This window comes from Aethalodelphis obliquidens, unplaced genomic scaffold (genome assembly GCF_003676395.1).
Source record: "Aethalodelphis obliquidens isolate GAN/ISIS:26980383/991018 unplaced genomic scaffold, ASM367639v1 scaffold1, whole genome shotgun sequence".
Taxonomy (NCBI): domain Eukaryota; kingdom Metazoa; phylum Chordata; class Mammalia; order Artiodactyla; family Delphinidae; genus Aethalodelphis; species Aethalodelphis obliquidens.
The window spans coordinates 83,908,367-83,932,321 of NW_020837945.1; the positions used below are offsets into that span (position 1 = coordinate 83,908,367).

The following is a 23,955-nucleotide window of genomic DNA, read 5'->3' on the forward strand; positions in this document are numbered from 1 at the left end:
CCACGATTTAAGAGCCAAAGAGAGCTGAGCCAGCCAGGGAGAGTGGTCACAGAGGAAGGAGGAAACACAGAAGAAAGTGGATCATGGAAAATGATGGAGAGGGAATTTAAGGAAGAAGTGTTCTAATGCAGGAGATAGGTCAAGTAGAATGAGAACTAAGTGCTGTTCGCTGGAGTTGGCAATTAGGAAAAAGAGCTTAAAACCCATGAGGTATTACCTCAGTGAAGTATAACAGTATGGGGAAAGAGATACAGTGAATCCTCTTCATTAAGACCCTAGATGTTAGTTGATATTTCAGGTCAAATGCTAGGTGAATTCCTGGAGAACATCCATGGATGTGGTCCAGCTTCAGGCTCGCTCCACAAGGCAGATCTGGCCTGTCCTGACCAAGCTGTTTTCCCAGAGCCTAGCAAGGAGACTGGCACATTAATATGTATACACTGAAAGTTGTTGAGAAGAATGGATGTATGCTTAGTGGTGGCCCAGGATCTGTTTTGGTAGAGTCCCTGGAGCTCCTGATACATGGCTGCTCCAGGAAGTGTTAGGAGGCCCCCAGGAGTTGCCAAAGAAGTTCTGCTGTTTTGATAAGAATTTCAAAGCCATAAAGTTATAGGGTTGATCTGGCAGATTATGCCAGGGTTGGGGGGAAAAGGATGTTGCTGAGTACAGTGATAACAGGTGAGGGTGATAACGCTTCCACTCAGGTTGGTTCTGTTCTGAAACACAGATTTTTTAGCTCAGTCTTAGATGTGATTTTCTGATGTTTGCTTTATTACCTGTTTTTCTTATTTCCTTCCTTTGTGTGTGAAAGTGTCTCATCTCTTCAATTGGATAGTCGATTTCTTAAGGGCAGGGACCACTCCAAAGAGTCTTTTCTACTTCCTGCAGCACATACTTGTCCACTTGACCCCCCAGCAGAGAATTCTGGTACCCTCAGCCTTAGCAGACTTAGAACCAAAATTAGGACAAGCCTGACATCAACCCTCGGTAAAAAAAGATGTTCGTTACTTCCCAAAACTTTACCCTAGGAAGGTTGAACTAAGTGGATATTTAGAGAAAGTGGTAGGCGCTGATATCTGCCACCAGTGTGGCATGAATGGGGCCCTGAATCCTCAGCCTTCCTCGCCTGGAACCCTAGGGCCATCCCACCAGTCTTCCTGTGGACACAGGTCTGGTTAGAGTCTGGGCCATTCCAAAGGGCATTCCAGCTCCCACATGGCTAGACTAAGGTCTCCTCTGGCATGTTCACGTGGGGGACCCGACGCAGTCCAGACACTGGACTGGGAGAAGAAAACACTTGGGGGTGCAGGTGTTTTTACTGTTTTCTTCCGGTTTTTTTTTTGGATATTTATGGGGAGGGGTGGTTTGGGACGGATCTAGCGCCGCAGTCCTAGCCCTTCCAGTCGCCCCCAGCTGCATAAGTTATCAGCCACAGCTCTTCCCCTCCTCGAGACAGTGTAGACACGACCCTGGCCATCGGACGGCGGAAGGAGCGCGTAGGAAGCGGAGGTGGTGTCGCCCGGCCCCCCACCCGCCGGGCGCGGCGGGAGGATGTCGGCGCGCGCAGCGTGTGCGTCGCCCCCTGGCCCCCCCCCGCGCCCCCCGCCCGGGGGGACCCTCGCGCCCAGGGGAAGCCCCGCGCGGGGCGCCCGCCGCCCGCCCCAGTCCCTCCGCCTCCCGGAGGCCTGGGGCTGCCTCTTCGGGCCGCGCTGGGGCCGCCCCGCACTGCGCATGAGCGGGAGCCCGGCGAGCCCGTGAGAGGAGCCGCCGCCGCCGCCGCCGTCCATTCGCTGCGGAGCCGGAGGAGGAGGGGAGAGGCCTGGAGGACACCAACATGGTGAGGCACTGCGGCCGCCCGCCCCGCCGGCTGGGGGCCGGCGCAGCCGCGCACCCCCGCCCCGGCCGTCCTCCGCCCCGCGGCGACCCTGCCGCCCCGAGCTTCGGCCCGCGGCCTCCGTCCAGCTCCCCGGCGGGGCTCTCCTCCCCGCCTCTCCCTTTCTCCTTCGCCCCTTCCCGCCCGGGCGCCGCTGCTACGCGAGAGCCGAGGAGGCGGAGCGGAGCCGGGCCTAGTCGGGAGCCCCGGGTAGTTTGGGGCGCGGGGAGCGGCCCCGGGTGCCCCTTGCTGGGCCCGGCGTGGTTAGGGGAGGCGTTGGGGCGGGGGAGGGGATGGGGCAACGGCTCCGTCTCTGCCCGGCCCCCACGCCTGCTCCATTGTGTCTGGCCGGGGACCGGGGTCCGGGGTTCCGGGTGAGGAGCCTCCCCCCGCCCGGAGCCGGGGCTTCCCCCTCCGCTCCGCCGGGGAGAAGGAAAGACTTTCCCGGCTCTCCCCTCCCTCCTCCGCTCCGGCTCCAACACCCCTCAAGTCTCCAGGCAGTTTTGCTTGGGGCGGGGTAACAGCCCTGTTCCTTTCTCCATCACCTCTCGATGCGCCCCGTAGTCCTGGAAAATGGGAGTTTCACTGGCCAGTTGGTGGAGGTTATATTTACCTCTCTACTGAGAACATGGGAGACCGCTGAGCTTGGGGGACGTGGGGGGAGGGGGGAGTACGGAAGTGCAACCTGTTCTCATTTCATAAAATTAGGAGAAACAGACTTGCTACCTTTTGGGCACATATTTTATTTCCTTGGGGTGGGAGGAGTAATTGCTTATTATGCCAGTTAAAAACCATTCGTGATGTTTAAAAAACAGTTTGTCAAGTTAGTCCCCTCTTCCTTTTTTGTTTGGAAAATGTCTTACAAGCTTGAAGACGTGGTATTCAAGTTATCTGTTGACATTTTGGTAATTATGTACCTGATTCTTGGACATTCTGTTTTTCAGAAGCTATGTTTAGTATTATAATCTGAGCATGAGTTGAATTCCATGCAGGTTACTGTATGAATAGACAGTAAAAATGATGTTCTTCTCTTTTTGCTCATGGGGAGCATAAAGGCCTCTTTGAGGAGGGTGTATGTGTGTGTCTGTTAAGGGAATGCCCCGGTGTCTTGTTTTTAGCTGGTCTTATTTCTGCTGAATGACACTTACCTAGTCTCAGCCTCCAACTTGGCAGAATTCTGGTGTCGCGCGTATGGATATGTGGTTTAGTTTGCCATATACTCAAGAACTTAGGTTCTGTGGTAAGTTCCATGAAAGTTTACCATTTGTATTTGTAAGAAAACTTTGCCATAAAGTACGGGTGATTGTTTAGATTGATGTTACAGTGTTTAAAGATCCACCAGGGCGGCTAAACAGTTTCCAATTTCTTAAGCATTTTGACGGTCATAGACATTACTCCTGAAGTTTCCAGACTCTTGGCTTGTAAGAGTATGCTTGAAGTAATGAAATGTAATTCCCTGGTAAACACTCTGTGAGAGCATTGAAATGTGTTCCGCTCATAATAGTCTCCAATCAGCATCATCCTCTGGAATCCAAAGTGTTGATAATGCTCGTTACTTGTTACGAATTCAGGAGTCATGTGGTTCATATGAGAGTTCAGCTTGTATTGGAGCTTGTAAGCTTCTGTCCTTTTACTACTATTAAATTAGCTAGTTTTGGAACTTAGCCATAACTATTTAATTACACTACTAAAGACAAGATATCACTAATTAAAAACACTTTTTGTGGCTGAACTCAGATCATGTCACTAGAATTGTCTTGGTATGCTCTTGTTAGTTTGGAAACTAAATTATCATGGACCCTAATAGAAGTTAGGCCATAAGAATTTTCTAGTTAAGTTTTTCATTGTAAATTTATTTTACTTATAATTATTTCTTGATACAATTTTGGGGCTAATGTTTTTCAGTGTGTGTAATGCAGCCCATTTCTAGAGCACATGTTATATTGTCAATTCTGGGGCAAATTTAAATGACAGGATATCTGAACATGTTGTGTAAGAAAAAAAAATTGTTCATGTAACCTACCTGACACCCACGTAGAAAGACCAAAAATAACTCCAAAACTAGACAATATTCTGTTACCCCTGAAAATCTTTTTAAAAAGTGTTTGATTTTTGGCTTGTTTTCTTATTTGTAAGAGGACAGGATTTGAGGATTTCCAAAGTTACATTCAGCTAAAAATTTTGATTTTAATTATTTTTCTTAGATGTGTGAGAAGTTTGTAGACTGTGTAACCTACTAGATTTTTATAGACTCACAGCATCATAGAATTTTTAGACCTGAAATGGCTTCAGAGATCATCTGATTTACTCCTCTTCCCTTTTACAGAAGAAGAAATTGAAGATCAAGGAGGTTTTGAGGTTCAAGTTTGCAAAATTGTTAGTTGCAGAACTGAAACTAACTTTTCCTGGTTTTACTATTTCCCCCAGTATTTGTGGTACATGTAATCTTTTAACTCACATGAAATCTAAAGAAATGGTTGAAAATTGGATTTGAAATTAATTTACTCATTTAAACAGAGGGAAACCCAAGTGTTATTAATGAAAATGTTAAATAACAAAATTCAAATTAATGGTGTTAATTTACTGTGTTTTTAATGTTTTTTTTAAAAAAATGTATGGACTTTGAAATTTAAGATTATATTTTCAACAAATATCAGAGTTTGTAAGTCCAGATTAATGTAGGCCTGTTGAAGGTTGTCTCTGTAGAACTCGTTTCACATTGTTTTGCATATACATAAGTAAATTAAGGGAGGGCCTTAATTAATTTTAATAATTATTTCTTAAATGCCTACCATGTGCCAGGCACTGTTCTAGGCACTGAGGATATAGATATACACACATGTATTTTTATATAAATAAATACATATATATGTGTGTGTGTGTGTATATATATATATATATATCCCCCCACTGAAAAAATAAAAATCCCTGCCCTGGTGAGGGTTACATTTTAGTAGGGAGAGACAAATAATAAACATAGCATATATTTTTCTTCCTTACTATGTTAGAAGGTGTTAAGGGCTATGGGAAAAAGCAGTGTCAGGGAGAAGAATTGGGAGTGTTGGGGCACAGTGGATTTGGGGTTGCAAAATGGTGTTTGCACCACTGATGAAGTGGGTTTTGAGCTGACTAGGAGATGAAGGAGTAAACCATGCACAGATGTGGTCAGAGAGAGTTTGAGGAGCACTGAGTCCAGTGTGGCTGGGGTAACGTGGTGGGGGGAGGGGGGCATGTTGGGCGTTGGAGCAGATGAGGTCTGAGTGGTAAGGAGTGGAGATGGGCATGGGTGGCTATTGTAAGGATATTGTGTTTTTTTACTCCAAGAGAAATGGGAAGCCAGTGAAGGATTCTGAGTAGTATGATAGACCTTGTTTCTACTCTCTCATAGTGTTCTATTAAAATTATAGTATACATAATTATCTTCAAAGCAGTTTTTAAAGACAACTTATGCAGTTTCTGTGTGCAGAGTTTTGAATTCTGATTAAGATGACTGTCCAATATTCAATAAAAACTAGTTGAACATCAAGTTTACCTAGCCATGCTGGTTAATAAAAACAACACAACACAATCTCTTTTGTAGATTGCTTTTGAGTATGTTCTTGTAGTTTGCATGTTTAATGACCGTATGCAGAAAACTGGGCCTTTGGAAAGGAAGAAGTACCTTAATCTTTACTGAGAACATAACGTCTGCTAGTCAGGCAATTCACAACTCTTATTTTATCTCCACCCCTGTTTGTGAGATAGGTATTGCTACCTTCTTTTAACATACCTGAAAAAGGAGGTTTAGTGTTTCTGAAGAGATGGCCAAGGTAAAGAGCTAGTATATGACAGAGCAGGGATTAGCAGCCTGGTCTCTGATTCCACAGTTTATTTACTCCTCTTCTTTTTTTTTTTAAAAAACCCAGCAAGCACCCCTTCCGTATAGGTGTGGAATTTTTGATTGGTTTCACTCTGGTTTCTTCCTTATATTGAATAGTGACCTAGTTGTTTCCATATCAAATCAGATGATCTGATGTAAACATTTAATTGAAAAATTAGAACTTTTTTGGTACATATGGTAAAAAAAAAAGTTGAAAGTAAAATTAACTTGTGGTTTTTTTGTTTTGTTTTTTAAGTTTTAAAAGAGCTGAGCTCATGTGAGTCAAGTGGCTCTTTTGATTTTGGCTTTGTAGGTTGGGTCAAGCATAATGAAAATCTGTGAGAAAGCCCCCTTTTAAATTTGAGTGTGTTGTTGTTCAAGTTGTGATAGTATTAGCCATGACATTTGATGAAGAGAGATAGTTCCAAATAGGATTCAGTTGCTTTGTGGACACAAACAAGCTCTTGAATAACCTGCTGACTATCTAGTTTACCTAGTCACTTTAGGTGTATACACCCCACCTAAGAAAAAGCAAAAGCAGAAGGGGAAAATGCCACTGAAATGTCTTTCATCACTTTGTTGAATCCATTTTATATGATTAGTACCTAATCATTTAGAGTGATTAAACTGCTTATTTGCATTGTAAAATTTTAAGAGAGATTTACTTTTCAACAGTTCTTTGCTGAAGAATTCTATTGCATCATACTTTCGAATCCCTCAACACTGAATAGTGTTCAGCAACAGAGATTAAGTTGAAGTACGTGGCCCATTCCTTTGTTATATTAGGATATTTTGTTTCAGTAAACATTTAAAGCACTTATTATACATAGGATTTTACCATTTCTAGATTTAGGGCTTGAGTAGATACCAAATCTTAGAATTAGGAAATTTCATTTTTCGAGGATCATTTATTCTCTTTATGAAACAAATATCCATGACTGTAGAATGCTAGTCATTATTGTAAGTTCTTTAACTGTGGAACTTTAAAAATCTCATTTAATTCTTTTTCGTTGTTGTTTTGTTTTCACCTCAGTAATCTTTTAGTTAATTCAAGATTTCTTTAGAAAAGATGTTTATGGAGAGGAGGAGCAAATTTAAATTAGCTACCTTGACTACTTGTTAAATGTTCAAGCAGTAAGTTTGGGAGAATCAGTTGAAAGACGATGGCTAACACAAGTATTTTAAGGAGGTTATTTCTATCCCATTATCAAAGATAATCAGGAATTAGCAAAAATAACTTTTTAATAGTCAAAACTGTCTTCTGTAAACCAGAATCAAAACATTTATTCCATTTACAGTGGTAGTCATCTTTTGAAAAATAATTCTGAGGATGGGGAGGAGAAAATCCTTTAAATTTTCATTAATGGAATATTTTTTAAAAAACTTTGAGGAAAATTATTTAAAAGCGTACAAAACCAGTTTGAATCTTACAGATATACTTCTGAAATATTTTTTCAGGTGAATTGCCATTATATCAATATAAAACATAATTGGGTACAACGATTACACAGTATAGTATATTATTCCACTTTTGACTTAGAAGTAATGCAGCTCCTCTCAAAGAAGAGTTCATTGTAACTGTCATTCAAAGCGCAGGAAGTGTAGGGATGAATGATAAGACCCACAGGCCTACCATGAGTAACTATTCTAAACTGCAGATTATAATTTACATGAATACTGAGGGTTTGGGTTTTTGTTTTTGTTTTGCTTAATATTTGAAATTGTATACATTTGCTTATATTATCTGGCTATAACCTGTACATGTTTTTTTTTCCCCCTCTGGGTTTCAAGCCTTCTCATTGGAAAAGGAAACCCTGACTTTCAGTGCCCCTAATTTTCCACCTCTGTATAGTTAAAGCTATAGATTTTGGCCATCTTTTTAAAAATAGACTATGACAGGACTATAAACACATTTTTCCTTCCTGATGAATTACTTGTCTTAAAAATAACCAATCCACCTCTTCTCCCCTCCCCCCTTCCCAAAAAACCCTGAAAGGAAGTTCTATCCTTAAATTAGTCTTTTAGTTAGTAAGGGAATGCTTAATTTGCAATTTTTAGTCAGAATACAAATTGTTTACATTTGAAAGGGAAAAGGTCAGTTGATTACTTATTTAACTTTTCCATAAAAATAGGTGAAGAAATATTGTTCACAATTCCCCTCTCTCCCCAGTGCACACAATAATTACTCAGTGGTTGCATTTTTGCCCTTTTTGTTTTCTCTCTTACTTGACAACAATGTAGAAGAAATGGAAAACTGCATGCCTTGAAGCCAGGCACCAGGGTTTCATTTCTGGCTCTGCTACTTTTTGGATAAGTCTGTTTAGATAAAATGAGCTCTGAGGCTTGGTCTCCTCATTGGTAAAACAGAATCAGTGATAACCACCTTGCAGAATTGTTAATAATTAAATACCTAGCACAGAGTTGGCACACAGTAGGAGCTCAAATAAACGTTAGCTACCAGTGTTCTGATTATGGTGGTTGTTATTCTTTCTTCTTATTTACATAAAATTACTTTTTTCTCTGGAGTATATTCTTTGTGAACTTGTAAGGAGTCCTTACTGTGTGCTAGTTACAGTTCTAAGAGCTTAACTTGAATTAGTTCAGATAACTTCACACCCTATTTACAAATGAAGAAATTGAAGCACACAGAGATTAAGTAATTTTCCCGAAGTCACACAGCAATTAGGGGGCACAGGTGGAATTAAAATCCTGCCAGTTTGATTTGAGAGTCTGCACTCTTCACCTCTCTGCTGCAGGTGGAAGGGAAGAGAGTTTCTAGCTACTCCTACCTAGATTCTTAGCCTGGCTTTCTGGTAGAACTTTACCCCTAGGTGAAAGTCTTCTCTAGGAGTAGGTAGTCTGGTTAGTTGAATTGATTTTTCTTGTACTTTTTTTTTTTTTTTTTTTTTTTTTCGGGGTGTGGGGGCCTCTCTATTGTTGTGGCCTCTCCCGTTGCGGAGCACAGGCTCTGGACGCGCAGGCTCAGCGGCCATGGCTCACGGGCCTAGCTGCTCCCCGGCATGTGGGATCTTCCTGGACCGGGGCGCGAACCCGCGTCCCCTGCATCGGCAGGTGGACTCTCAACCACTGCGCCACCAGGGAAGCCCTTCTTGTACTTTTGACTTCAGACCTATAATCTGTGAGAAGGCCTTTTATAGATGAGTGGTTTGGGATATTGGTAACATCTGGCTATATCTGCTGCATACTATGTATCATATGTGGAAAGTATGATTTTCTGGACTTAAACCAGCTCTTCTAAATTTCAGATGAAGTTAAACTGTTAGTCGTATGGTAAACACATGAGAACAACATACAGAGCTTTTAATGAAAATTATGGGTGATCATTACAGTGTTTGATTTTTTAAACATTTTTTTTTTGTGAGCTAGATTCATCAAATCCTGAGATAACTAGAATTGAGTTAGGAAATTAATTCCTTTAAAAATATAAAGGCCTTGGGGCTTCCCTGGTGGCGCAGTGGTTGAGAGTCCGGGAAGATCCCACATGCCGCAGAGCGGCTGGGCCCGTGAGCCATGGCCGCTGAGCCTGTGCATCCGGAGCCTGTGCTCCGCAACGGGACAGGCCACAACAGTGAGAGGCCCGCATACCACAAAAAAAAAAAAAAATATATATATATATATATATAAAGGCCTTGGTGTCTTTTTTTCTGGAGTTTAGACTGAATTTGAAACTTAAGGGTGAGAGATTGAAACTTAAGGGTGAGATTCTATTCAGAATAATAGAAATAATGAATTTTAATTTTTTGCTTTTAAAAATGTTACCTGTTGGGCTTCCCTGGTGGCGCAGTGGTTGAGAGTCCGCCTGCTGATGCAGGGAACGCGGGTTCGTGCCCCAGTCCGGGAGGATTCCACATGCCGCGGAGCGGTTGGGCCCGTGAGCCGTGGCCGCTGAGCCTGCGCGTCCGGAGCCTGTGCTCCGCAACGGGAGAGGCCACAACAGTGAGAGGCCCGCGTACCGCAAAACAAAAACAAAAAAAAAACAAACAAACAAAAAAAAAAATGTTACCTGTTAAAATTATTTTTATTTAACTAGAAAATAATTTTCCATGTTTATTGTTTTTCTTGATGGAAATACTTAAAAGAGGAATTTTATAACTTTATGAGCTTTTTTTTTTTTTTTTTAAGCCGTAGTTCCATTTATTATCCAGCAAACAGTAGGAGGACCAGAGTAGGGGCCCAGCCTCGACACCCTCCCATTATTGCCATGGATTGCTTCCCCAACCTCGAGGGCCTAGAGGCGCTTGGCCTAGGGGGCGGGTGGACCCAGCCCCGACTGCTGGGATGGAGCAGAGTCCAGATGGCCCTGGCCCTAGCACCAACTCATGAACCCCGACCCCAGGCCTGTCTACCGAGGGCCAGCAGAGCCCCTCCTGGAGCCAGGCCGACCAGACTCTGGGTTGCTGGGTCCAGCTCCAGACAGGCTGGACTCTGAGTTCTGGACCCTAGGCTGGCTGGACCCTGGGATCCCGATTCCAGGTTCCAAGTGGGGTGGACTTAAGTCCCAGACTCTGGGCTAGGCCTGGGGTCTTCAGGGATGCAGCAGGTAGCTGCCTTTTCGGCTGAGCTGGGCCGGGGGTGCCTTCTTGGGACAGGGGCCAGGGCTGGAGTTGGGACTGGATTTGGAGAGGGAGTCGATGTTGGCAGAGTTGGAGTGGCAGGCCCAGCAGAGAATGACCCAGAGCAGCAGCAGCAAGAAGCCTAGGAGGCCGTTGCAGATGATGGCAGTGAGGGCCCCCTGGGAGATGGCTGCCCTCATGCCATGATGGGCAGCATCCTCAGACAGGCACAGACTGAGAAGCTGCCTCGATGGCAGGGCCCATGTTGAGGCGGGACTCTGGTATAGCCGGCCTTCCAAGGAGGCTGTCCTGTCCACACACTCAATGATTCCCGGGCAGTGAAGATGTTCACCTGCAGTTCCGAGCCTAAGTTGAGCCCGGTGGGAGGTTCCCGGGCAGCGGTATGCTGGGCGAGACTGCTGCTCGGGAGCCTGCGGGTGGGAGGCGGGGCAGTGGGAGGTGGGCAGGGGTGACGTCCCCTCCCCCGGCCCTCCCCGTGGCCGCTCCCCGGGGCGCGCAGCATTATTTTTTTATTATAGTTTTTCTGAATCCCTATTCTTCTATCACAGTAGACTTTGTAAGTTCAGTGGTCATACACTTGACTATATGATACTTGGCTACATCCAAAGTATTTGATTTTTTTTTTCCCAGATAAACTGTTATTTTAAATGTAACTCTTAAATTTCTTGAGTGGAAAACAATTGCAAACATGCTAGATTTAAGTATTAAACAATGTATATTGATAACCAAATTTTCTTTTATTTTGGAAAGATGAGTAAGTAGGTGCTTTTTACTGGTTAGATTATAGTAATAATAGTATTTCTAACTTTGGTAATCTTTGATAAAGTTATTAGCTTTCGATTACAAGAGACAGCATTCCTTTATCTCCTTCCTCCTCTTTCCTCCCTTCTTCCTTTCTCCTTCCCCCCGTTTTTGCTAGAATTATAAATAATCAGGGTATATTCTGTATTTTATACATTTTACATACTTAACCAATATTGAATTTCCTTGAAAGTTTGATAATCTCCAGATAGTTTTCACATTTGAGTCCTGAAGATTGTATTGCCTAATCTTATTTAATGACCACTCTAGTTCCTTTTAAATAAGTCTTAAATAGTATGTACTACATTTGAGTGCTGAATCATTGTAGTTGTCATATGTTTTTGCTCTTAGGAAGATACCCACTGGGTTTGTAGTAGAAACAAAGACAACCCATCTGTTATTTCTTCCACCTCAGTTTTCTATCCACCCTCTCATCCCCTATAAAATAATTCTTTGCTGGCTAGATACCCTTTTTCTCTTCCTTAAGTTGATAGAAATTTAAACCTTTGAGCTGTACTCAGAAAATCAGAACACCTTGCCTGGTGCCCTCTTGTGGCCTGGGAAAAGGGGGTGGGAGTGTTGTAGCTCTCCTAAATAGGCTTGGGGAAAGGGCAGGTCTGTGTAGCCCACTCCAACTTTCCTCTAGGACAGCCTTTGGGACTACAGAATTGAGTACATCCTCCGTAGTGGGAGAACAAGTGTTAAGATTTATTCTAGGCACAGAGAGATGACAGAGAAATGGTCAGAGTACATTTTAAGTACAAGAAAGGGGAGGGTACTTATCAGACTTTGCAGAAATGGAATTGCTTATTACTACTTGGCCTAGCAGGAACTCAGACTATCAGTTCTCTGCGAGGTATCACTCATTAGCCTCTGTGGTGTTGGAAATGGGTAGCTGCAACCCTTTTTCTTAAAAAATATTGATATTGCCCCATGTACTGGAAATTTAAACCAGTTAAAATAGTTTCTATTTGCATATACATAGACATTATTGATTACATATACTTTCATTTCAAATAAGATACGAAATGGAGTTAAAGAATTCACTTACATAATTCTGTTATTAGTTTTTATGGATAAGACTGTTTTTTAACTTGGTCCCCCCAATTTTCTAATATTTTGCTTTCCAACAGGAAGTCTTTAGTAGAGTGAACAACTCTTTTAGGCTTGCACAAGTGACTTAAGCTGTGTTTTTCCTCCCTCTCTTCAACAAAACTGATTCAAGCTTCAGGGGAGAACACTGGATTTAATACTGTATGGTAAAACCCCCAATAATCCTGATTGTTTTGCTGCCTTTAACTTTTAGGAGAATGGAAAAAGGTTATACAGAAAAGTTATGTCAGGTTTAATTATAAAGTAATTTCCAGGTTGTGGCCTGTAGTTGTTATACTTCTAGGTTAATCTCCAGTACTTCGTACAGCATTGTACAGTGGTCAGTGATGATTATAGTGACCCTTAGGTACTTCCCTGTTCTTCAAAGGATTAAAACATATGTCAGTATACTATATCTCTTAGATACTGTATCTCTTATGTATACTATATCTCTTAGAAAAGTATACTAATTTTAAAAATGGCTCTCAGTAACAAAAGTTGAAATCAAAGTGGTTTCCTTTCAGTTAAACAGTATATTAAAATAAGACAGGTATCTTCCTTGGCATTTGATTTCATTGTGGGTTTGTTGCAATTGAATAACATCTTGAGGAGAGACTTTTCAAGAGGGAAGACTCCTAGACATTTGAGAGATGTGTCCCATAATAAGATATGAGTTATCGGGTGTCCAGAAGTGGTAAAGTTATTTGTGAAATAACGGGAGGTTAGTGAATTTATAGTTTCTCAATTTTAATGGAGAACAGAGATTGAGATTTTAATCTGTAATCCTAAGCAATAACATATTTACAGAGAGAGAAGAGTATGGCTGACAGATTAGACTCCAGGGTATAAAAGATAGGGTTGGTTTTCATATTTGATTTTGCATAGTCTTATTTTTACTCTGTGGTAGGTAGAAATATTTATATCTTTGGTAGCCTTTTTCCTGAAAACCTAAAAAGGTTTATAAATATGTACAGCAAGCAGTGTGATTTATGGAAAGATTACTAAGACCCAGATTCATGAGAGCTTTCTGTTCTTGTCCCATTTCTACTAATAATAACCTGGGTGATTTTTTAAAATAAATTCCTTAACCTTTGGGGTCTGTTCTCTCATCTGTACAATCAGGTGGTTGAGGTTTGTGATCTGTCAGTTTGGGCCAGATCAAAAATGCTGGGGTTTTCAGATGTGTTGCTTAAACCACAGAACACTGTATCTATTAATGTGTGTCCTCCTCACATGCTTTTTTCCCCTTCATTTGCAGTAATAGCTCAGGAAGAACCCAAGTATTTTGCTGAGAGATGGTATTAGGACTTGCGAGAGGGAAGAGTAATACTGGGGAGGCTGAAATTTCACAGGAGACTAGCTTGGGTGAGAGGAGAAAATGAACATGGCCCTTGATACTGGGAGAGAGTGGAGGGCCTAATTGCCTTGCTTCATTTTGCTTAGGGCTTAGATGAGAAATGAATATGTGTCAACACAAGGCCAGTGAGAGAAGGTTATTACAGTAGGCCTGAGGGTTAGAGAGAACGTCTACTAGATTCAGGCTAAGGGAAAGAGATGATTCTTTCAGGGTGAAAAAGAGAATTCTGTTAAAAATTACCTTTGTTGGAAGGATGCGGGGGGTGCTTGTTCATATTTCACTGCTTCTGATTTGACTGAAAATATGAGGAAATTCTATGGATAATTATCTTGGTTCCTGGACATGCGAGGAGAAATGCAGAGTTCTCACATTCTGTTGCTTTCTCACATTGGTAAAAATAGCAAGAAAACAAGGGGGTAGGGTAGGGGTGAGGTTGGGGAGAATTGCACCCCATATTCTTTATAATGGGTTTTAGGACTGCAACAAATACCTGTTAATCTCGTTGTTCCTCAGGGTCACTTGACTGTTCTGACTGGCTAAATAATGTCACCATTAGTGACGTTAGTGGTGGTCTTCCTCACCACTCCTTAAGCATCCCTTAGAGCTTTGTTGCTTGGTTAAGGTTTTGAGAGTAGCTCTCCTTCCCTTCGAGAGCCTTTGTACATGCTCACAGGACCCAATTTTAGGAGAAATGCAGGGTGGGTGAACTTCTGCTGCCTCTGTCCTAGTTTCTTTCCCCAAATGATACCAATTTTGTGTTTTAGATTTTTTAAAAATTTGTCTTTCTGATTAATAGATCGAAAATAAGTCTTGAACTAAACGTTTTAATATTTTATGAGGAAAAAGTACTGCTAAAAATGATTTAGTCAGCAGTATAGAAATACTTAGTCTTTTGTGATGTTACACAGAGTTTCAGTTGATTTTCTGGTTTCAATAGAACAAGTTGAAATCATCGCAGAAGGATAAAGTTCGTCAGTTTATGATCTTCACACAATCTAGTGAAAAAACAGCAGTAAGTTGTCTGTCTCAAAATGACTGGAAGTTAGATGTTGCAACAGACAATTTTTTCCAAAATCCTGAACTTTATATACGAGAGAGTGTAAAAGGATCATTGGACAGGAAGAAGTTAGAACAACTATACAATAGATACAAAGGTGAGTGTTTGCTTGTGACTTTAAATATTTTGAACGAGGTTTTCCAAATTTACATGCTTCTTGTGAGAAATCAAATGATACAGAGACCATTAATTGGGTGGATACAGAGCTCTTTAGATCTTAGAATTACTTTAAGAAATCTGAAAAATTATTTTCTTCTTTTCACTAAAATTTCTTCTTAGTGTCTTTATTTCCTCCCCCTTTATCCGCCCCCCCCACCCCCCGCCTTTCCTCCTTTGTGATCCAATTTGAGAATGGGGGCTGGGGGACTAGGTTTTTTCCCTCATTTTCTTATAAAACTCAGCTGAGTGGATTTTAAGAAAACCTGCCTAATAATTTTAATAACCTTTAAATAATTATAAAGTAATATACACTTAAAAAGTTAATGCAGAATAGATTGAATAAAGAAAATGTTAATAGTTTCTCCATCTTTTGCTTATTTATTCTCCTGAGGGAACCAATATTTAATAGCCTGGTGTCCAACTTTCTGTGTCTTTTATGTTTATGCAGAAATATGTATGCAAAAAAAAATTTCAAAATTTTTCCAAAAGTGGGATTATATTTTATGCATAGCTCATGCCCCAAAAATCAAAGGCTGTGCAAATTTTTTATTCCTAGAGATGTTAGCAAATCACATTTGACAACAGTGTATGAGTGCCTCTTTCTTCTTGTATTTAAATTTTTGCTGTCTGAAAAGTAAATATTGATAGTTGGGGATTTTCTTCTTTAATTTGAACAACAGATGTTTGTATTGTGATTAAAATTGAATGGCAGAGTTTATGTTTTTTTCGATATTCTTTAAGAAGTGATTTCTGTAGTGAAATGAACTTTAAGAAAAAAAGAATTTCTGTGTATAATACTGTTTAGAATGCCTCTGTAAAATGTGGCTATGTTCAGTAAAAATCCTTTATCCCTATATAGGAATGTCTGATTTTCTGAATGTGTGTGAAGTATGGAACTTTTTTCATATGAATAAATGAGACTTAAAAATCAGGTGCCTATCTGGATATATATCTTGCTGTTAATTGTAAGAATGCTGTTTTAGGGGCAAAGTGGCTTTAAATATTACAGGGGGAAAATATCTCATAGAGCAGTATTGCTTCATATTTTTGGTCTATCGTGATCATTTAAAAAAATGGAATGTAAAGCAATACCTTTCTCAGTTTCAGTAGTAGCACAGTAAAGTATGGCACTGATTTCATATTGCATTGTTGTTTTTGAAGATCCTCAAGATGAAAATAAAATTGGAATAGATGGTATACAGCAGTTCTGTGATGACCTGGCACTGGATCCGGCCAGCATTAGTGTGTTGATCATCGCGTGGAAGTTCAGAGCAGCAACACAGTGCGAGTTCTCCAAACAGGAGTTCATGGACGGCATGACAGAATTAGGGTGAGTGTATAATTACCATAGGAAATTAGGTACGTTACTGTGAGAATTACTGTGGAACTGACATTCGTGCCCCCAAACATTGCTATAGATAGAAATGGGCTAATATGCTAGTTCCTTCCCATGTCAAGTTATTTGTGTAGTTAGTACAACCTACTCTATTTGTATTATGCTTTTATCATTTGTTTCTAAGGGAGATTGACTAATGTTAAAATTACTATGCTTTAATATTTTATATGGGTAAGTGAAATGAGCAAGTTTTAAGTTATTTCCTAATGTGAGGCTGTGAACTCTGAATTTATAAACAAACTCCTAGAATTTAAAATCTTGGAAGTTACTAATCACTTTTTGTTCTGCATAGACCTGGACAACTGATTAGCTAAATGTCTTGGTATAAATAGATTGAAAAGTCACAGGTAGCGGTTTTACCTGTGGCCTTTAGTTGTCTGTATTTGATGAAGCTCCAAAAGTATTCAATTTGTGGATCGGTAACAGGCTGCCCTTTCTGTTTTTAGTGGGTGCTTTTGAAAGATAATAGCTAAACACTTTTTGAACGTTTATTTTCTTTCAGGAACTATGCTAAATAAGTACTGCACCTACCACTTCACAACAACTTTGTGAGAGAAGTGGTGTTTATATCCGCATTTTAGAGATGAGGAAATGGAGGTACAGAGAAACTAGAGAGGTAGTATTAAAGCCAGGATTTGGGCTCAGGCGTTCTGATTCTTGGGCCTGAGGGACATTGTAATCAGTCAGGGTCAAGGCAAGACACACAAACCATACCAGTAATTTGAGCAGGGTAAATTTAAAAAATTGTTTTATTGTGTAAATGGGGTAAAAGAAAACTCTAAGCATAACAAAGGTGGCAGTTGCAAGAAGCTGCCATCACCCCTGGAACGGAGGGAAGGAAACAAGGAAGGAGCCTAGACACTTCAGAGGATCCCCACAAGGCTGAGATTCCGACCGCAGAAAACAGTGCGTAGCTGCTGTAGGAGCACGCTGCTTGCCTTGCCTGCTTCTCTGGTGGAGAAGAAGCTCACTAGGGGCCACTTGCTGCAGAGCCATGCAAGTTGCCTCCATTGGTGAACACTGCAGGGACCTCCCAACACGCTGAAACCCTTGCTCTCTGCAGAAAACAGACTGGGATAAGAAAAGTTCCTTCGTCCTCTTCCAGCCTTTCATCGCCCTCTCTTGGTAGAACCTAATAGTGAACCAGCTGGCAAGAAAAATGAAGTTTCACAATTTGTAGTCCATTGCAGATAGTCACAAAGTAGGGCAAAGAAGGGTGAGTTTAAAGCCGAGAGACGATAAATTAATAACTGGCCTAGCCACTATGTTCTACAGCCAAAGCCAGCCTTATCCTGAACTTGCTGAAATGTTCTATGCCAGGACAGGTTTCATTAGAACTCTTTTTTTTTTTTTCCATTTAAAAGTGAGTTCATGTAAAATGTAATGAACTTCCAAATCAAAATTTTAATTTACAAACTAATCTGGGAGGTGTTATAAAGAGCATGGAAGGAACATAAAAGCAAAAATGATTTGAAGGAAAAAAAGTGGAATGCTTGGTTTGTGGAATCTATAACAGATCGAAGATTTCTACCTTATGGCTGTTATGTGGAAAGTAGGACTTGGTACTTGGACCCTTTCAGCTCCTTGGAAATTGAATGCTTTGCGCATACAAAGTTTAATATTGATTTGAGGTAACTTCAGTTGGAGATGGTTGGAGATGAGGTTTATTATGATACTTTGTATATATCAAGAAGTTTTCAAGAGGAATGCTTGTTTCCTCACCTAGTCAAGACACTATGCTTTCAATTTGTTTGGAAGCTAGACATGTGATTTGTTACCATGTAAGGAATATCTGCTACAGTTTGAACTGATGATTGTAAAGCTGATTACTATACATTCTCATCTGTTCACTACAGCTGACTTCTACAATTTGGATGTGTTGACAGTCCAGTGAATTACATAATTAAAAGTAATAGCCCATTTCTTTTAAAAATAGTAGTTATTTCTAACATTGAATCACCCCAGATCTTTTCTTCCTCCATGTAACCCCATACTTGTTTATGTAATGTAAAAAGATGAAAATTTAATGGATTTTTAAAGAAGTTCTATGAAATATAAACTGTTGTAGGAATAAATGTTCTTAATATATAGTGAAAAAGTTTATCTTTTATAAACTTAATTTTACACTATAGATGTGACAGCATAGAAAAACTAAAGGCCCAGATACCCAAGATGGAACAAGAATTGAAAGAACCAGGACGATTTAAGGATTTTTACCAGTTTACTTTTAATTTTGCAAAGAATCCAGGACAAAAAGGATTAGGTAAGAATTTTTAAAAATTATATTTGGTGTTTCAGATATATTCAAATACATTGACAGCATCACGTTTGTAATAGAAAGTTCTGTGTTTTGAGCATAAAGTCATTATCAGTTACTGAAAAATACTGAGAAACAGTGAACTTCTAGTTAATCAGAAAATACCCTGCCTATTCAATAACAGTGTTACCCTGGATACTATATGTGAACCACTGATTTTTTTTTTTTTTTTTAAGAACTACAGTACAGAAAATAGTTGTTAAAATTCCACTGACATAGGTATGTATGTTTGATCGTTTATTTTTCAGAAGATATTATAGGATCTTAGGCTCATAAGTTTTTCACTATGTATCTGTTGAAATAGCATTGTAAGATTTCTGAGTCACAGAATGCCAGATAAATGTATTCTTTTTTGGTGTGAATTATTTGGAAACTATAAGAAAGAATAAAAAAATGATTGTCATTCATAATCTTATCCAGAAATAGCCACCGTTAACAGTTTAGATCAGTCAGTTTATACTGTAGAAACAACCACACATTTGCTTTGGGGATGGCTAAGGGAAGTGGAGGTAAAAGCTACAGTGTAATTTGCAGATTATTCAGAAAAAGTAGACAGTAGCACATAATGCAAAATAATAAATATGAGTGTGAGGGTTTTAGAGAAAAGGAGAAATGAGTAAAAGCAGGAATGGTTGGGAAATGCTTCCTGGGCAAGGAGTGATGAGAACTAAAGGATTTGATATTTGCGCAAGGGATGATGAAAAATGTTCCAGGGAGAGGATAGTTATTAACGAAGGTCTAAGACTTCAGAAATAAGCTTGGCTTCTTTGTGGAAGAGAGAAAATGATTTGATTTTAGTGGGAATGTTTGTTTGGAGCTTAAATTGGTGAGATAAGCCTTCTTTTAAAAACAGGACAGAAAGGCTTAAATTGGAATTTATGGGCAATGGGGATGCACCGAAGATGATGGTGGCAGTAACAGCCATTTAATGTGGGGTTTTGGTGTGCCTGGCAGTGTGCTAAATACTTTACATACACTGCCTCATTTAGTGTTTAACAACTTTATGAGTTATTCATTCTTTCATTCAGTAATTCACCAGCTGCCATGTGCCAGTCATAGAGTGCTAGACATTTTTTATCCTTATTTGGCAGATGAGGAAACTGAGGCACAGCAAGTTAAATAACTTACCCAATGATGGAAGTGAGTTTTTGATTTTGAAGATACAGTAGTTGGAGAGGCTAATAGGGGCCTCTTGTACTAATCATTCTTTTTTAAAACATAATTCCTCCGTCATTTTGTTTATTTATTTATTTTTGGCTGTGTTGGGTCTTCGTTTCTGTGCGAGGGCTCTCTCCAGTTGCGGCAAATGGGGGCCACTCTTCATTGCGGTGCGCGGGACTTTCACTCTGGCGGCCTCTCTTGTTGTGGAGCACAGTCTCCAGACGCGCAGGCTGAGTAATTGTGGCTCACGGGCCTAGTCGCTCCAGGGCATGTGGGATCCTCCCAGACCAGGGCTCGAACCCGTGTCCCCTGCATTGGCAGGCAGATTCTCAACCACTGCGCCACCAGGGAAGCCCCTGTACTAATCATTCTTTATATTTTAGATTAGAAAAAAAGCTTTGAGAAAAGGATTATGTGACTAGGAATTAGACTGGAGGAAGTGACTGAAAGCTAGTAGAAGGGATGAATATACAACATTTGTATTTGAGAATTGGCCTAAAGAGTGACTAAATGTGACTGAATTAAGATTTCTAAAATACCTATTAAGCAATATTCGAAATAATGAAGTCTCCTTTCCAATTAATTTAGGTTGCATCTTATTCTTACAGGAAAATTCTTCATTTTGCAGGCAAAATAAGCTGGGATACCTAGTGTTAGTTTCTCTATCTTGTATCTGTGGCCACAAGTTAACTGGGCTAGTTTTTCTAGTCTCCTCTTTTCTTCCCACAAATAAAAACCAATTTACGGGGGCTTCCCTGGTGGCGCAGTGGTTGAGAGTCCGCCTGCTGATGCAGGGGACACGGGTTCATGCCCCAGTCCAGGAGGATCCCACATGCCACGGAGCGGCTGGGCCCGTGAGCCATGGCCGCTGAGCCTGCGTGTCTGGAGCCTGTGCTCCGCAACGGGAGAGGCCACAACAGTGAGAGGCCCGCGTACCGCAAAAAACACACAAAAAAACAATTAACGTCTTTGAACTTACATGTATATACTAAAAGAATTATTTCTTTGTGTTTAGAAATGTAGCACAATGTTTTGATACCATTAGAGAAAATGTTTTGAATCTCAAGTGTTGATTTAAAGGGGCTGAACCTATTCCTTAGTTATAACCCTACCCCTTACTAGAGCACAAAATAAATGATGTTTTTGGGTGACTATGTAGTCTTGATATTGAATCTTAGTTTTTATTATATTTGGTGAAGATAAAGCAAAATTAACATTTTTATAGCTGTTTGATATATCAATATGATGGTAAATTGGAATTTTAGATTACAGGAAAAGTTGAGAAAAATATTGTGCTGAAGGATTCGATTTTAAAATTACGTTTTATTCTATTATATAGTAAGTATTGAGCTTAAGAAAAATGTAACATTGTTTAATGGGTATAGAGTTTCTGTTTTGTAAGACGAAGAGTTCTGGAGATTCATTGTACAACACCGTGAATGTAACTAACACTACTGAACTGTACACTGAAAAATGGTTAAGATGATACATTTTATGTGTATTTAACCACAATTTAGAAGTTGTTTTATAAAAAGCCCTGAACCATAGAATATACAGCACAGAGTGAGCCCTGATGTAAAATACTGGACTTTAGTTAATAATATTGGCTTATCAGTTATAAGAAACATACCACACTAAAACAGTATCTTAAAAATAGTGGAAATGGGGGGAAGATGGGGTAAAGGTATATGGGAACTCTGTACTTTCTGCTCAGTTTTTCCATAAACCTAAAACTAAAAAAGTCTTAATTTAAAAAAAAGAAAAAAATGTAATAAAAGACAAATCATAATTTCTCTTTTTGTTTTGCATTGGTATTGGGTGTCAGGAAATGTAATGACTTGCTTAGTTGAAGAACTTAATTAAAAAGAAAACAGTTTTCTTGACAGCCTTCCTAAGGGTTCACAGGGCTCTTAAATTATAATATTTGGCAGAAAGGAATTAGGAGATCGTAGGAGAGGAGGTGAGGCCCAAACAAATTGGCAAAGAGCGACAGTGACAGCACTGCGGTTTATTTATAAATAGCTGTGCTAATTCTAATGAGAGCTGGTGTTTTCCATATTTTCTCATTTTCTATAACCTTATTTCTTGTGACACCAGGATAGGGTACTTCCTCTGTCACCATCTGCTTCAGTCACCTGCCATTTCTGATGGTCTTCTGAATCTTAAATTTGAAAGGAATTTCATAAGTCCTGTGTTAAATCTAACCTATGCAAGGTAGCACCTGTACCTGATGCTCATATGGCTTTTATGTTTGAATATACAGGGCGGGGATTGAACACACATTGTTTTAGAAAGTGGTCCATTCTTATCACAGAATACTCTTCCTTTGTCTTTATAACTTTTACCATTGTTCTTATTTGACCTTTGCTGCAGCACAAAGGAAGTCTAACCATTTTTTTTCTCATTTATCCCTTCTCCTTTTTTTCAGGTCAGCATTCCAAATTTTAACTGTTCTTCATTTGAGAAGACCTTTGTTATTCCGTTGCTGTCACCCCTAGATAACATTCCCAATTTCTCAGTTTCTCTCAAAATAGAGTTCGTAAAGCTGAACATAATACTCCAGAAGGAGGCTATTTAATGTAGAATACTATGGATCCGTTATTTTTTGCGAGACTGTTCATTCTATTAATTTGTTCAAAAATTACATTTGTTTTTTACAGCCATGGTATTTTTAGGACCGTTCTGAACTTTCTTAAAGTCTGTAGGTTATTTTCTTATGAACTGTTGTGGTTCAGCTAGAATGTTATTACCTGTGCAGTTGATTTAAACATTTTTAACATTACTTGTTAAACATTCATTTAATATTCAGAAATAATTTTATAGAGTGTTTTTAATGTGTATTTTCATTTACGTAATCCCATTTGTTTCTCATAACAGCCCTTGGAGCTAAGTAAAAAACTTCTTTGTCATAAAAATGAGGAAACTCATGGTCAGAGAGCCTGACTTATTAAGGTCACATAACTTTAGAGTTGGTAGAATTGGGACTCAGCCTCAGATCTTCTGATTCCACATTTTATATTCTTTTTATTATATTATGTTGTGCTAACTGTAGATATCTTTAGGTAAATTAAGACTTTGTGAATAGGATTTTAAATCCCCATTCATCCTCCCTAGTGAGTTGGCAACATTTTGTTCCCCTTAGGGATGGTTTTTGGATCCAGTCTCAATTCATTTCCATATTCATATGTCACTCAATTGATCATCTTTTATGAAACACATTGCCCTTGTTGATTCAGTCTGAAAGAATGACACTGGGATTATCTCTGTTTGCATTTTTAATTTTATTATAAGGGCTTAAGGATTCATTCTGCAAGTATCTCAATTTTAGGTAATACTATTATTAAGACTTGCTTGTATCTTTTTCTCTGTGTTATCCTTCTGTTTATTCTAACTGCTGTTGTTGCTTCTTGTTACATTATTATTGACTTTGTTCTCTTTCCAATACTGCTTCAGAATCTATAATAATAATTTTAAAAATTATTAAAAATAAACAATAGTAATAGTAAGGACACGTTATTTACCAGGCACTGTTCCAATGTTTTAGGTGTATTCACTCGTTTAATTATTACAACAACCCTGTGAGGGTAGATACTGTTATCTTTTTTTTAAACTGAATTACCAAGAGGTGAACTTAGTTGCCGGAGGCTACTTAATTAGTGGTGGAGTTGAGATTTAAGAAGCTAAACTACTACATTAAACCACTTCTCTCTAGCTGGGCTATTCCTTTGTCACTCAGACATTTCTAACTAAAGGGCAGCTTTCCTTCCTTTCCCCCCCTCCCCCCTCCCCTCCTTTCCGTTTGTGTGTGTGTGTGTGTGTGTGTGTGTGTGTGTGGCCGTACCGTGCGGCTTATGGGATTTTAGTTCCCTGACCAGGGATTGAACCTGGGGCCCTGGCAGTGAGAGTGCTGAATCCTAACCACTGGACCACCAGGGAATTCCCTAAAGGGCAGTTTTTCATATGCTTGTGGCAATTGACATTTTATCCCTGTACAACTTAATCTTATGTGTTTCAGCTCCTAATAATAACATTAATCTTTTTGAATATTCCTGTTTCATCCAAAAACATTTATTGGCTGGTTACTCTGAGAGCATAGAGTTAGGAACATCTTAAGTCTGTCTGGGTGAGTTTGCAAAGTCTTCAGAAAGATTATAATTTTTGAGCCTTGAAGAATGAATATATGTTTTCAAAGCCAAAAGAAAAAGAAGACATCTCTAATGTGGAGAGATTAGCAAGTTCAGTTGCTTAGAGTTGAGAGACATAGCACCTTTGAGAAACTGCAAGTAAG

The 23,955-nt window shown here is 39.8% G+C and overlaps 2 protein-coding genes and 1 non-coding gene across 6 annotated transcripts in view; 1 reads left to right on the forward strand and 2 right to left on the reverse strand.

Moving 5' to 3' along the window:
- Positions 1 to 1,707: 1,707 nt before the first annotated feature.
- Positions 1,708 to 23,955, forward strand: part of DCUN1D1 (defective in cullin neddylation 1 domain containing 1) — a 31,009-nt gene continuing 8,761 nt past the window's right edge. Inside the window, exons 1-4 of one of the 4 annotated variants that reach the window (XM_027110873.1) lie at positions 1,708 to 1,837; positions 14,515 to 14,731; positions 15,955 to 16,123; positions 18,322 to 18,452. In XM_027110873.1, coding sequence (XP_026966674.1) covers positions 1,835 to 1,837; positions 14,515 to 14,731; positions 15,955 to 16,123; positions 18,322 to 18,452 — 520 coding nt within the window. In that variant the 5' untranslated portion in view covers positions 1,708 to 1,834. Of the gene's footprint in view, positions 1,838 to 2,574; positions 2,779 to 3,093; positions 3,114 to 14,514; positions 14,732 to 15,954; positions 16,124 to 18,321; positions 18,453 to 23,955 lie in introns of those variants that run through there. The other 3 variants (XM_027110883.1, XM_027110865.1, XM_027110893.1) reach the window with 3 other exon arrangements.
- LOC113622605 (adropin-like) lies at positions 9,762 to 12,381 on the reverse strand. The gene has a single exon (XM_027110907.1). The coding sequence runs from the start codon at positions 10,504 to 10,506 to the stop codon at positions 10,279 to 10,281; it is 228 nt and encodes a 75-aa protein (XP_026966708.1). The 5' UTR covers positions 10,507 to 12,381; the 3' UTR covers positions 9,762 to 10,278.
- On the reverse strand, positions 23,531 to 23,603 carry TRNAE-CUC (transfer RNA glutamic acid (anticodon CUC)). Its single transcript has one exon. It is a non-coding gene; the product is annotated as a tRNA-Glu (tRNA).